The 15,943-nt window shown below is 38.8% G+C and overlaps 1 protein-coding gene and 1 long non-coding RNA gene across 4 annotated transcripts in view; both read left to right on the top strand.

The window, feature by feature from the left end:
- Nucleotides 1-15,943, top strand: part of LOC105662208 (protein-L-histidine N-pros-methyltransferase) — a 433,690-nt gene that overhangs the window by 50,700 nt on the left and 367,047 nt on the right. Inside the window, exon 2 of one of the 3 annotated variants that reach the window (XM_076537085.1) lies at nucleotides 5,081-5,480. The exons of the other annotated variants lie outside the window; for them this stretch is intronic. Coding sequence (XP_076393200.1) covers nucleotides 5,469-5,480 — 12 coding nt within the window. The 5' untranslated portion in view covers nucleotides 5,081-5,468. The remainder of the gene's footprint in view (nucleotides 1-5,080; nucleotides 5,481-15,943) is intronic. 3 annotated transcript variants of the gene reach the window in all.
- LOC143265374 (uncharacterized) lies at nucleotides 516-2,102 on the top strand. Its single transcript, XR_013039845.1, has 2 exons — nucleotides 516-1,924; nucleotides 2,033-2,102. It is a non-coding gene; the product is annotated as an uncharacterized LOC143265374 (long non-coding RNA).

Raw genomic sequence — 15,943 nt, 5'->3', positions numbered from 1 at the left:
AAAAATAGTAATTTAATAGTGTTTTAATGAAAATTGCATTTTCTATCTCTTTCTATGTACTACGCACGACTTCTATACGGATCGGAGCTAAATGTATAAGCATACGATGCTTCTAGAACATTCCATTGAACAATATTATAATTTACAATATGTACTGCAATAAACTAACATCTGACTCTATTTCCGGATAACATAATATTAATACGCTCGATATATATTGACTGATTTGTTTAACTAATGGTTTTTGATAATTAATAATATCGCAATTATAAAATATATTTCTATCCTTCTCTAAGCAACGCAAGAATTCCAGGAAATTCGGGGCTAGCTTCGCGGCACGTAAACACATAGCATTGCGGAATTTTCCTTATAGAATTGTACATTTATTACAATAGCTTATAAAATAATACATTAACTTGTTTTAAATAAATTAACTTAACATTTGACTGATTTAATGAACATATTACTTATTTTGAATTGAAAATAATAATTAAAATTAAAAATATAAATATACAGTGGGTCCAAAAAGTATTTGTACACCTAGTTTTTTTGCAATAACTTTATTTACATAAGTAACAAATACAAAAAAAATTGCTTCCATTAATAGCCTCCTATAAACAAAAATAATATGTACATTAAAAATTTTTAATAATATGTTATAAAAGAATAATACACTAATATAAAAATTTAAGGGCAAAAAAAGTATTTGTACACTTATAATTCTATTGCTAAACTTTGAAAGAATGCACATACCCTCGTGACATTGATCAAAATGTAAACATTTGTTTATTTACACATTGGTTTCGACCTTCTCACGACGTTAGTACGTCTGTGAACAACGTAGAGAAACCATGGCAAGCAAGAAAAGTGAAATATCTGTATCGCTGCGAGATCGTGTGATTTTTCTTCGGAAAGGTGGGGAAAGTTACCGAAAAATTGGCAAAGCTCTAAATTTAAACTTCACAACAGTGCAATATATTGTTAAGAAGTATGAAGAAACGGGCAGTACGGACAATAGGCCACGATCAGGTCGGCCGAAAATACTTACAGATAGAGAACGTCGGAGTGTTATTAAAGAAGTTACAAAATTTCCATTTATTAGTGCTCGAACTTTATGCAATGATGTCGCATCAACATCAGGAAAGAATGTTTGTCCTCAAACTATTCGAAACATTTTGCACTCCGCTGAAATATATGGTAGAGCTGCTAGAAAAAAGCCCTTTATAAATAATGTGAATAGGGAGAAACGGTTAGGATTCGCTAAAACGCACCTACAAAAACCAATTGAATTTTGGAAAAGCGTTATATTCTCAGACGAATGTAAATTTAACATTTTTAGCTCAGATGGGAAGAAATTTGTGTGGCGAAAACCCAATACCGAACTTTAGCAAAGGAACATCCACACAACTGTTAAGCACGGCGGAGGAAATGTGATGTTATGGGGCTGCATGGGGTACAATGGTGTTGGAAACATTGCGTTTATCGAGGAGTCAATGAATGCCGAAAAATATATCGACATATTGCGTAATAATTTACCCGAAAGTGCAAAGAAATTGGGTCTGAATAGGACTTACTACTTTCAGCAAGACAATGACCCAAAGCACACAGCTAAAAAAACGAAGGAATGGTTATTATACAATGTCCCAAAACAACTGATTACACCACCCCAGTCTCCCGACATTAACCCCATAGAAAATTTATGGCACCTATTAAATATTGAAATAAGAAAAAGAAAGATATCAAATAAATCAGATTTACAACGAATTATTTTACAAGAGTGGCCAAAAATATCTAAAGAAATTACAAAAAAATTGGTCGAATCTATGCCAAAAAGGCTACAAGCCATTATAAATGCAAAAGGAATGCATACAAAATATTAATTAGGATCTAAACCATTAATAATTTGAAATTTTCTACTGAAGCCGTAAGTGTACAAATACTTTTTTGGCCCTCAAATTTTTATATTTATTGTATTATTCTTTTATAACATATTATTAAAAGTTTTTAATGTACATATTATTTTTGTTTATAGGAGGCTATTAATGGAAGCAATTTTTTTTGTATTTATTACTTATGTAAATAAAGTTATTGCAAAAAAACTAGGTGTACAAATACTTTTTGGACCCACTGTATATTAATACATTGGTTACCGACCGTTCAACTAAATACATAGGCAATTGATAATAATGTATCGTCGGTAACAATTCATTATTGTCGGTAACAAAATTACCGGTAAGTATCTGCATAGAATTGTTATGTTAGAAAAAAACTCTTCTCGGGATGTTACACCTTCCCCCTTATGAAGGTCTCTTGTCCTCAAGAGACTGTTGTTTGGCGAACTTGGAGATAATGCATTTTGCACAGCGGCAGTTGTCCTCGCTGTTCCTTGGCGACGCAACTCCTTGCCCAAACAGTCACAGCAATTTCCATAACTTTCGCCTCGGATCTTTAGGATTGTCTATATATTTATAATCCTTGAACGGGGGGTCAGGAATTTCAATTTTAACTAACTTCCACTTATTAGTGGACTCCTCCTAAATTATATGATAATTTTGCTCTACTTAGTTTTATATGTATATTTTTGATATGTTTTTGAATTACCTGGCTTAAATTCTTCCTCATTTTAGCTTTAAGATTTCTTAACAAGACTTTCTTGCCTGCCCTTCGAAACATTTTGTTAGACTAATATGGCGTCGTTAATTGTAGAAGTATCATAGAATATATAGTAATGGCGCGTGTTTAATTTATATATATTATATGTTTCTTTTCTTTCTCTTTTCTTTTCCACTTTATTAATTTTATTGTACGGGTAATAAGTTTGTACACCGTTATTTATCAAGAATAACAAACAAAAAGAATTTATTTCATATGATACAAAAAATAAAATTTCTCTTTTTTTTTAACAAAACTTTATATATATATTTTATTCCCTTAATGTATGTTATAATGGATTTGGGGCCCAATGTTTTCGATTTCAATAACCGGATATCTGTCCTCTATATTTAACAATATTCCGTCGTCGTAAGCTTCTATTTCTTCTTCGTCCATATTGGCTATTTTGTTACTGCAGTTACTGCAGGCAATCGCTGGCATCGTATAAGCTACTTTGTTTCGACATGCTATGCAGCGGCTTTTCCTTATAGCATAGTCTTGTCTGACGACAAAGTGTGATCCTATATGCACAAATATATATATGTATATTTATATATATATACCAAATTATATTAATTTGTTAATATAATATTGGAAGTTTGACTCTTGCCTACGCTCCGCCATGCCCGCCTTGCCTCTGGTTGTGCGCCAATTGCACAGTTTAAACATAATCTCCCCATTAACGGGTTATATTTGCAGAAAAACGTCAAATTGATATCTTTAACACAAATAGCGTTTAATATATTCTCGCTCCTGTTCATTTTTCTTACAGAAATAACTTTTTTCGTCGGAATTCGTTAGAGCACTCTTTATACGTTTCGAACGTTTACGATGCTTTTGCGTTCTGACGTTATTCGCTATTGCAAAGTAAAGCGCGGTAAATTTGAATTACACTACCCTTGTTTGCGCGCATGCTCATCTTTCTATCGATTCTTGATCCTTCATTGGTAGGTGGGCCCTCCTAATGCGATCCTTATGAACGATTCGCTTTTTGTTTCTTTCGTCTCCAGAGGGCGATCATGTGAATGTCGGATATATCCGGCGTTCGGCTCCGCGGGTTTTCATGTGGATGACGGATATATCCGTCGTTCGAAGCGAAATGCGTTAGAATTAGGTAGGCCTGGAAAGCGATTTCCTTCGCTCCTAATCTACTGCTGTTTGAAAAATTCTCTTCAGCCATCCCCGCAGTTGATCGCCGTTGCTCGCGGAACAATCCGCGGCACTCCGAAGTTTGATGATCCATCTTGTTGCAGCGAAAACACCGTAGCTGTTGGATTTCCTATGCATTTTTATTTGGCCCTATTGCTGTATCACAGCGATTTCTCTGCACTGTGCTTGACTTGTCTGGCTTGGCCGATTTTCGGATCCACATCGCGCTATTGCTGGATTCGTTTGCCTTATTAGTTCGCGCATCGCTCTGTTCTAATACTTTTATTTTAAGAGCTTCGGGCGTCGGATACTCGTCTCTGGACTCGATAGCCACTCGAAAATTTTCGAACGAACTAGGCAAACTATAGAGCAGTAGAACGGCGTCAGATTTATTGTTAATCCGATCCTGCTGGATAAGGCTGCGGATCTGCTACCTCGCCCTTACGGGCATACGCAAAATAAATTTTCCTTCCACTTTCGCTGGCCTCCGTCAAAGAAACGGTCTCGGAAAACTCCAGGGCGTCGCAGGGCCGTTACTGCGAGCGAATCCTTTGGTCACGGTACCAATCACTGTCGGTGACCGGTGTCCACGGGGAACCACGGGGAGGCGGATTCGCTGCGTACACGCCTGTACGCACGCCGAGACCCTGTTTACGCGACGGGAAGTGGGGATGAGAGTTGGGGTGGGGTTTTGTTTCATTCTTCTCTTGCATACGTTCACTCGACACATTCGTTTCTCTTTCACACTTTATCTACTATCTACGTTTCCTGAAAAGTAATGTGTTCGATTAATTTGCTAATTCGCGGGCGGCCTGCTGCACCTGCAAGAGCTCATGCACCATGATCCCCTTCATCCATAGTGTTTTGCGGCAAAATTGGTCTAAGATTTCAAAGGCCTCTGGGGATGACACGAATCGGTGTGCCATCTCCGGCCATCTCCACTCTTCGACCGTGAAGAAGTCACGGAGTGCTATTCTCTGCGGTTCGAATAATGAGCACTCGAGAATGAAGTGACTTACTGTGTTCGCTTCAGCACCACACACACAGTCCTCCCCGTCGGCAATTCCGCACGTTCTAAGACGTGACATGAATTTGCCGTGTCCGGTGAGAACCTGCGTGGAGTAGTGATTCGGCTTCACCCACAGCGCAGCCATTCTCTCCCGAATGTCACTGAAAAAGGCATAGGTTATGCGACCCTTGTGGGAAGAAGTCCACGCGGTTTGCCACACATTATATACCTCTTCTCTTATGCGGTCTTTTGGCTGCTCCTCTGTCACAGGGATCACGGTGTTTTCAATCCTGGCGTCTTTTCCTCTACGAAGACTGTAGAGGGCCCTATGTTGCTGCAGCGCGAGGTCAACCGGGACGACGCCGGCCACCACGCACAAGCCTTCCCACGATGACATGCGGTAAGCCGCAGTGATCGAGATCAGGACTCGCCTCTGCGCCGAACGAAGCACACTCAGCTCTCTCTCCGTGTAGAGATCCGCCTACCCCGAGGCAGCATACGCCACCACCGGAATGAACACCCCCCTGTAAATCACGGAGAGAACGCCGAAGCGAAGTCCACATTTACATCTCGCCAGCCTACCTAGTCTTTGGAAGAGCGATCCGACCTTATCGCTCAGGTATTGGCAGTGGGTGCGATCACCCATGCCACTATCTAAATGGACGCCGAGGTACCTAATCGATCTCTTAATTTTAATGCTGGTATTCCCTATTCGGATGGTCGGTAGTCTGTTTGCTAGATCCGCTTTGGTAGAGCGGGTAGCTTTTCGTTTCCGGTCCAGACGCTATCCTCCCCGTCTACCTATTGCCGCTCTTTGGATCCAGCCGCTCTTGAGCATAATTGCCTCAGTTTTGCGAGCTGAGATCTCCAGTTTGGCTTTGCTACACCAATCTAGAATATGGTTTACGATCCGTTGCCCTTTTTCTTCGATTTCCCGTCTACTGTCGTCACTCACGATGACCTGAAAGTCATCCGCGTAGGCGACGTAGCATTCACCGAACTCTGTTTCTACTGATCGCAGATCATCAAATTGGAGGTTCCAGCAGTTGGGACCAAGGACAGAGCCTTGTGGGCACCCCCTCGTCGCCTGCTTGGAGACCTCCGTTGTCCCTATCGTTAGTTTTACACGTCTTTTTTTCCGAGGGGAAATCTTCATAGACCCCCCTCCCCGGGAGAGAAGCGGGGAGAGTGTGAGATTCTTACTCACTAAAAACGCCTCGGTGATGTCCACCCTTCGACTTTAGCGGGTGATGGGACCCGACGCCTAAGTAGCGCCACCACCTACCGACCGATTTGCGCGTTCCCGTGAACAACTCGTGTGGGGGGTGAAGCCCCTCACGCCACAAGAATTATACCCAACCCCCAAAATTCCGAGTCGACGACGTCATCACGCCCTCCGTCGACTCGACCCCGCGGCCGCCTGCAATGGAGTCATGAGCCCCCGCCCATGACCCCTGCGGCCATGACCGACCCCAAGGTAAGCTTCCGGGTACCCACCCCGAGGCGATCATTTCCCCAAAATTGGAGGGCGGCTAACCGGCGTCGAAGATGTCGACACCGCCCCGCAGCTCCACATCTCGCACCTTACATACTAAACACACACACGACACATACATACACACACATTTACTCACTCACACTCATGCGGGCGACGCGGGGAGGCCGTGCCGCCCCACTACTCTCAGGAGGGCGGCGGGAAACCGGGTCCGGATTCCCCGATCGCCTTCTCCTTCTCCTCAGCACTCGACTATCAATCACACCCCCGCGACGTTGACGTTCACGCTCCGTCGCCTCCTTCAGGGACGTAACCGTCTCATTGAAGGAGATAGTTTTACACATCTGTCTTTGAAGTAACTGGAGATTACCTCAAAGACATTTCGCGGACAGTCTTTCGATTTTAGACTCTGTAGGACTAGGGGCCACCAGACGTTGTCGAACGCTCCTGAGATATCAAAAAGTAGTGCTATTACATAGCGATGCTCAGAAGCATCCACCATACGACGCATTTCTACTATTGCGTCTTCCGTCGACTTTCCGGGACGGAACCCATATTGTCGACCGGAGATCTTTTCGGGCGCTGTTGCCGTCTGGCTGAGTCGTTTTTTGATGAGTTTCTCGAACAATTTCCCTATGACGGAGAGGAGACAGATCGGTCTATAGGATTTCGGATCCTTCTCGTCCTTCCCTTCACCTTTCAGGAATACTCTGAGAGAGCCTTCCTTCCAGGTGGAGGGAAAGACGCCCCACTGAAGGCAGCCGTTGAAAAGCCGTACCAATTGATCGGGAATAACTTTTACTGCGGCTTTCAGCGCCCGAACCTCGACGAGGTTCGAACCTGGTACTTTATTGTTCTTGAACGTTTTAACGGCCACTGCGATTTCCGGTTCCGTGAAAGGATCAGCATCTGCAGTGTCCGGCGCGAAGCGTGCGCTTTCTCTAATGACCCGCGGTTCCGGCGTGTCTTCTTCCTCCCGATCGTCTGGAACGTGCGCGTTCAGAAGTAAGCTGGTACTTTCGCGCAAATCCATCGTTATTTCTCTACCACGCCGGAGAGTACTCAGCACTCTCTCAACCCGGAGTTTCTTCGCTTGGAGTTTGTACACAATGCCCCAAGGATCCGAGTTGCCGTTCGACGACACATATTTTTTCCAGCTTTCGAGCTTTGTTTTCTTCACCTTCTTGCTGTATTCCCGCAGCGAAGTGCGGTATTCCAGCTGTTTTTGAAGGCGAATCGGCTCATCTCTTTCCTTCTGGTATTCGCATTGTTTCTGGTAAACAACTTTTTTCAGCTTTGTAAGCTGTCGTATCCACCACGGGTTGGATTTTTTAAAAACACGTTTCCTTGGCATCGACGCGGTGCAGGCGTCAATTATGACTCCCGTGAGCGTCTCTGCTATTCTCTCTACGTCCTCTGCGGATTCAAGTCGGAAATGCTCAAGTCTCGATTGAGAAAAATCGGCCAGGCGTTCGGCGTATCGCTCCCAATCGGCTCGACAAATGTCGAAGCGGCTGTTCGCGGTACACCGTTTCGCCGCTGTAGCTCTCGGAATTTTCAACCCGATATCCACAGAGCTGTGATCGCTGCTGGTCCAATCGCACCTAACTTTCCAGTTCCTGATGAATCGGAACATGGAAGGCGACGCCAGGGTTACATCGATTAATGATGAACCCCTTGTCGACCAATAGGTTGCTGGTTGTGCAACATCGTTCACTATTTCCATACCGAACGATCGAATGAGCTCCTCGAAAAGTACACCTCTGTCATCTGTGCTCTGGGGTCCCCAGAGCACAGATCGAGTCGAGCCGGGATCGAGCGTTGGCATCTAACGACACTAGAAATCTCTTATCCCTCAGTGAAGACCTAACCGTCTCGAGGTCCAGTAGAACGGCGAGCATGTCTGGATTAATTTTTACCGCTGCTTCACCCTAAGTTACATCGGGTCTTGCTTTGTCGCCGTTTACGTATTTCCAGTTGTCGTTTTTGATTAACAGTGCTTCCACTTGGATTTTCCAGGTATCATAATTGTCCTTTCCGAGAAATCCAATACGCACAGAGGTCGAGGAACTCCTTCAAAAAAACATCAACTTTTCACACTCACTACACGCTCGCGAATTTAACACTAGAAAAACTGAAACTTAGTATTCAGTCATTTTGACTGCTTTTGGGCAATGTAGGTATAACATATATACATACATATATAATATACCGGAAATGAAAGAGGGGGGAGGTAACTACAATTATTAATAAACGCATTTATATGTTGTACAAAAAGTCACAAAATTCTATGAAATTGTGTCATTATATACATAATTGTTTTTCTAATTGAAATTAAAAAGCAGTCAAAATGACTTCCTTGGGCAATCTAGTGTTAGATTCGTCGTATCGAAATGGTTTGTTTAATTTTCCGAACGCGACCAAAGTTTGTCTGGGCCCATACTATTGCGATTAAGCACTCGTCCGTGACGGACCGCGAGAACTTTGTCGAGCCGACTTAATATATATTAAACGTATTTCCGTATACTTACACGCAGTTAGTTTATTTTCCAACCTAATCCTAACAAATGATATATTAGTTCAAGAAATAAAATTCACTTATTAATTAATTTTATGTCGTAATTGGTTATATATTGTATTCAAGAATGTAAAACGTTACTGCAACATCATTCGCGATGAGATTAGGTGTCGCTATATTTTTTTTGGTGTAGATACGAATTCTGCTGGATTTAATCTATTTTAATTATGTTTCTCAACATTTCGCGTAGCAGTTATCTACACTCTGTAAGCTTTGGATTCCTCCAAATATCTGACGAAATGCCCTTCCATGGATCACAACTCAAAGTTTCCGTTGTTCGGTCTTCTATCGAGTATGAGAACTTTTCTTTCAAATGTCCTGAAATGCTTGATATCGGGGCTAGTCCAATCCTCTCGTATGGTGTTCGCCCATTCAAACTTCGTGTGGGACAACGATGACGCACATAGTACGCTGCACTTATGGTCCCACCTCGAAACGGTGCAGGCAGAGTCGATCATAGAAGAAAATAGCAACCCATCTCAACCAGACTCCTGTTTCTTTGCTCGATGATTCCGTTTTGTTGTGAAATATAGAAAACGATGAGGCAACATACGATTCCAGCTCACTTGTGGAATTCATTGACCCTGGAATTATAATATTCTTTTCCGCTAACGGCTTCACTTCGAAAGGTTTGTTTATGATAATCTCGATTGAATCTGATGGAACATGAGAGATTATTACATTTAAAATATCACAAAACACAGTAACTTTTGAAAGACTAAATGAATTTATTGTTTAAGAAAAACTACGTGGAAGGACTTCTTGAAAATATGTTAATTACACTTGATTTACGAATATTAAAAATGCAGTTCTAAAGAACCCTCTATACTTTATACGTGTGAAAAATTATAATAACAGAGAAACAATAACGAAGAAATATATATATTTTATTTTATTAACATACGAAGATCGGATCAAAACCGAGCGATATCTTACAAGTAATCAGTAAATGCACGAATTTGATTACCGACTTCTCAATACATTTACATATTTTTGCTAATTTCATTGAAATGAAAATTCAACAGAATCTCTTCGCAATCAGCATTATTGCGAAATAATGATGAAATAATAATGATAATAACTTTTTAATAAAAAACGAGCGACGGCTAAAACCTTCTGAAAATCACTCAGGAGGGTGACCTAGACAACATAAGTCAAATATTTGGCTAAATATAATTTCAACCTAATGTAGAGTTGTACCGCTTCCAAAATGAACATATTTCTAACACTGTTAATCAATCATACTTCCATCGCCCAAATATTAGGGAATTTGAATTATTTTAACTACAGATTGTTTACAGGTAAAAATATCATATTAAATTCTATCTATTATTATCATTATCATGTTTTTTTTTTTTTTTTTTTAATGAATTTACTTCACATTCAAAATAAACGGCTCATTTAATGTTAAAGTGATATTCTTTACAACATCTTTACTCACGTAATAAAATAGATCTAGAATTTATTTACATAAAAATGCGAAAACTGATAACATTGCAACTGCATGTGTACTTTGTTTTCGTCGAATTGTTACGTTTGCGGAATGTAGTCCCAGACCTGCAGAGTATAAAATTGAAGAAGTATTTGTTCGGCTCTTTCATATTATTTTATATTATTTTTCCGAAGTCTTCTTGTATAGTTTTGAGGCCAGTGATATAAAACAACCGATCATAATAGCTGAACGCGCGACTCGCCTATGTGAAATGGGGGTACCCCGCGTCCGTTTCCAGCTTGTAGAGTCGTCAATTTTCGAGGCTTCATCGTTCTGAAGGGCTCATTTTAAAGGGCAAACTTCAAAGAATATGACCATATTTTTTTTAAATTTTAACCCTTTACGCCCTTCATTGAGAAAAACGCAAAAAAAGAATTTGTTTAAATTTTTCAACATTTTATAACAAATTGACAAAGTTAAAAAAAATATTTTAAAATAGCCCAAACCTTCACGAATAAAACAAAAAAAAGTTAGCTAAATCGGTTCAGTAGTTTCTGAGAAAAAAATTCCCAAGTGAACCCCATTTTCGCCAAAACGGGCAAAAATTGCAAATTTTGACGACCTGTCATTCATTAACAAATTCGAAACCGGCAAAATGATGACTTAAACCCCCTCTAATTTCACATGGACTACAACATATTTCGATTAGAGCAAAATCGGAAATGGTGACTTCCAAAAGTGATCGATTTGGCGTGGAATGACCCTATTGAACTTAATAAAATATGTGATCAATGTTTTCATAGACATTTTTTGCATACAATAATTGTTGTCATCAGATTTGAAAAAATTTCATTTTTAAGCTATATTCTTCAAACAATTTTGTTATAAACTGGGGCCGTCAAGCCGTGGCTAGGAGGGGCGTTCACAACGTCCCTTTGAGGCCTCCATGAAGCCCCGTGAGGGAGATGCCTTGCACCTCCTGTTGTGAAGGCCAACGCGCCGCAGAGTTCGCACAGACTATGCCCGACGCATCCAAACGCATAACTGAAGATAGTTACATGGACGATTTTTTAACCAGCTGCAGGTCGCACAGTGGCGAAAAACGGCGAAAACGTGGACAAAACTAATATCTTCGATTCTGAGATAATTTATTTAAATGTTTTTCGATAAAATGATTATATTAGTGTCACAAATTAATTTTTTGTGTTAAAAATCGAATTCTGATTTGTTAGTTAACTAATACGGTTAGTTAACTAGTACGTATGAATTTTTATCTCGGAAACTATTTATCGAAATTAATTAAATCTTTTTGCATTTTAAACTTGAATGTTTGAACTATCATAGTAATATTTTTTTCATTAGCAAATTCATTTTTTAGTATCAGAAATTGCAAATAAATTTTTATCTTTTAAATTTTTTAATAATGTTTAAATATCTAATATGTAATATATACATATATGGATGTGGATATTGAAATCTTACTTACAGAACAAGACCTTTTGCAAAGGTCAGCGACGATATATTTGAAAAATGTCTGAAACCGCTGTTGTCACGTATGATAATAAGGTACACGTGTGAACAGAAATGTGAATAACTCAGAAAACCGCAAATTACCGCAAGATATCGTTACAGATTCTTGTTCGGGAAGCTTCCAGGTTTCATTTAAGCCTATTTGATAGATGAACCGAGGTGGAATTCACAACTTTTCCCTTACATAAACATTAAGTACGTTTATAGTTTATATCTCCTTTTCCAGTTTATATCAGTGTGAAACATAAACATTTTGATGTGCAACCTACATAATTATTAGACTAAAGTATCATAAAAAATTCCAATAAAAATGGATGAACATAACAGTTGAATAATAATTAAGCAGTATTATGCTAGACTTTGTTGACTGTGAAACGTCCGGAACTGCTGTTGTCGTGCGCGTTAATAGGGTGTGCGTATGGACAAAAATGTGAATAACTCATAACAAGTCACTCAATAAGTCCCCGGTCTGACACATATATGGCGATACTGGTGACAGACCCACGTTATTTTCAAATAATACTAACCTTCAAACAGTACGTGTCAAAATTTCATGGTATTCTGACCGATAGTTTAGAAGTTACAGTCATTTTAGTATCCCCAGTTTCGTAATTTTGAAGACAATGGATAGAAAAGAATTTCGTGTGTTGATTAAACACTGTTTTTTAATCGGGAAAAATACTGTTCAAGCCAAAAAGTGACTTCATAAGCATTATAGGGACTCTGCACCAGGGAAATCAACTATCATTGACTGGTAATGCTCAATTTAAACGCAGTCATACAAGTGCCGATGATGCTGAACGCTCTGGTTGCCCAAAATCAGCGGCTATTCCGGAAAACATAAAACATGTCCATAAATTAGTTTTAAAAGACCGTAAACCGAAGTTGCGTGAGATAGCTGATGCTTTGAAGATATCAGAAGGTAGTGTCTTCACAATTTTGCATGATAATTTGGGCATGTGCAAATTGCTTTTAAAGTGGGTGCCGCGTTTAGTGTTTCACGAAGGCAATGCGCCGTGTCACAAGTCGATGAACACGATGGTTTAATTGAATGAATTACGTTTTGAATTGTTTCCCCACACACTGTACTCCCCAGATTTGGACCCCAGCGACTACTGGCACTTTGCAGATATGAAAAAAATGCTCCAGGGAAAGAAATTTGGCTCAAATGAAGAAGTAATTGCGGAAACTGAAGCTTATTTTGGAGGCAAAGACAAATCGTTTAATATAAAGTGAATTGAAAAGTTAGAGGTGCGTTGGAATCAATGTATCACACTGGAAGGAATGCATATTGATGATTAAAGTGGAATTTCTAAAAAAAAATTTGTTTTTCTTAGTTAGACCGGAAACTTATTGAGTGACGTGTTAAGACCGCAAATTACCGCAAGATATTGTTATAGATCTTTATTCGGGAATCTTCCAGCTTTCATTTAAGCCTATTTGGTAAGTGAACCGAAATGAAGATTACAACTTTTACCTTACATAAACATTAAATATATCTATGGTTTATATCTCTTTCCATATCAGTGTTAAAAATAAACATTTTGTTGTGCAACTTACATAATTATAATGTTAAAGTATCATACAAAAAGCCGATAATAGTGGATGAACATAATATTTAAAGAATAATGAACAGCATTATGTTAAGCATTATTTGAAAAAATTGACTTTAAAAAATGTTGAACTTTGGAGGCTCATATCTTCAAAATGGTAATAATAAAGTCATTAAAACTGTGAAAACAGAATGCACAGATTCCTTATAAACTAGTTCCATTAAACGGATTTCAAGAATTGCGATTGTTAAATTCGTTTGTACTGTTGTACGGAATTTTTAAATAATGTAGCAAATGCTAACTTTGCCTTTCTACGTGGTGATTTATTTTACTTAGTGTGTTGCTTTGAAATGTTACAAGAATTCTGTCTTAACACTATCGTGCTGGTCTTTTTATTAATTAAAGGATGTAGGCGTGTATTCGGAGGTAAGGACTAAAACTGAGGTGGGAAAAGTCGTTGTCCAATCATCTGTTTTTGGTAATGTGGGGGTTGTTCTTCCCTTTCCTCGGGGTACATGTTTTGGAAAAACCCAAGTTGGCGTGCAGGTAGTGACAAATTTTGCCGATGGTTTATGGTGTGGTTTATGAGAGGAAAGTAATTAGATTTTAAAGCGGACCGTAATTTAGGTTTTTTCCTTGACAAGCGTGAATATAAAAATTAGAAATTGGGAAAAAGACCCTTCCTGGTTGTAACTTAAGGGGTAACGCCACTCTAGAATTTTGAAAAAATCGATTTTTTTTTTTTTGCTTAAATGATGCTTTATTATGTGTAGAATATGAGAAAAAAGTTTTAGGTGAGGGGCAGGTCAGAAACACGAATTTTTTTACAATTTTTGCCTACAAACCGACGCCCGATGCGTAGAGTTTTCAGAACGATCTTTGAATGAAGCTTCAAAAATGTCGAGATTGAATCTTAGATCCAATAAGAAGGAAAAGAACGTGGAGTATGTTAATATAGAAGGCCAAATATATGGTGCAGGCATCGCTGATTAAAGTTACATAACAAATTTCTTATGCTGAATGGCAATCAAAACTTTAAACGCGTTTTTCTCGAAATCACTTTATTTGAACTGGCCGGACAAATAACTCGAAAAGTTTTTAACTAATCGATTTGAAATTTCGTGGAGAGGTGCAAAATAGTATAACGCAGTGAACATCGTACGGATTTTTTGATTAATTAACTACTTAACTTTTTATTAACAATTTAATGCTAAATTTTCTGCCGTTTTTCGAAACTTTTTGTTCATATCTACACTAAATTAACAATTATTAATATTTTTTAATTTCCGTACGATGTTCCATAGATTTTGGTATATAATATGAGAAATTTTTGGATTTTTTGATTTAGGACCATTCGTTAATGAAAAAACAGTCCGGCCATGAAGCCCTTTCAAAAAATGGTGTTGTTGCTTGCCAGCACCTGCAGCCGCCATTTTTAATCCAAATTGTTTCTAAAAATTTACAAACCATCTTCAAAACATATATAATAAGGCCTTTTTTATTCTGACCTTATAACTCGTACGATTATTACTTTAAAAATTCCCGAAAATCACCTTTTTTTCTGACTTCTAGAGTGGCGTTACCCCTTAACGGCGCTCTTAACAGCGATTTTCATTTTTTGACTTTTGTCTACGTTTTCGCCATTTTTCGCCTTTGTGGGTCGGTCGAAGAGGCCGCGAAAATCGTAAGGGATGTTACGAAAATTAATGCGCGTGCTAATTTTAAAATGCACGGATGGGCGTGCAACTACGCGTGCGTTCTATATATATATTATATAATATATTTTAACACGCTTGATTCACCTTACACACCTAACAATGAATGTCAGAAATTGTATTATATTTTGAAAAGATATATATTAAAAAGATCGAACAGTTAAAAGATATAGTTTTATGAGGTGTTTCATGCGTAGTGCCAAACGAGCGCGCTATTTTAGGAGTTGTTTACATCCCAAATATTTATGTAAAAAAAAAAATACGTGTTCCCTAATTAACTTTCCTCTTGAAGTTTTAATAGATTTTATTTCGATCAGATTGAAACTGATTTTTTTGCAGAAAGAAATTGGTCACTTCAGGGGTACTTCACCCCCTAATTTTCACTCCCCTTCCAACATACCTAGACCAGTTTTTGTCTTCTATCGAAAAATACTTTCATACCAAAAATCATCAAAATTGCTTCAAATTGGGGGTGGTTTTTGAGAACAACCTCTTGAGTGACAATCACCGAAAAAATTAGAAATGATGCACTGTTATCGAATTATTATGTACAAAATCCTCAAGATTGCCTGATGGGTGGAACATGGTTAAATAAATTAAAGAATATGATACCGCGATTGTTTCGGTAACCGATAGCACACAGGTTGCATTGATTGTCTCTAACATATTCTGATTTTGCAATCATAAGCAAGGAATGGGAATTTTTAAAAATATATTTTACACCATTTACATCCAGGTATTGCCCTGTTCTTATAAAATGCTGTGAAAAAGAAACTATCTGGCGTGTTGATTTTAAAGTGGGTAAGAGTTTGTTATTCATTTTTATTTTT

This window comes from Megachile rotundata, chromosome 11, assembly GCF_050947335.1.
Source record: "Megachile rotundata isolate GNS110a chromosome 11, iyMegRotu1, whole genome shotgun sequence".
NCBI lineage: Eukaryota > Metazoa > Arthropoda > Insecta > Hymenoptera > Megachilidae > Megachile > Megachile rotundata.
The sequence above is the reverse complement of the archived record's forward strand: the minus strand, read 5'-3'. Positions and strand labels throughout refer to the sequence as shown.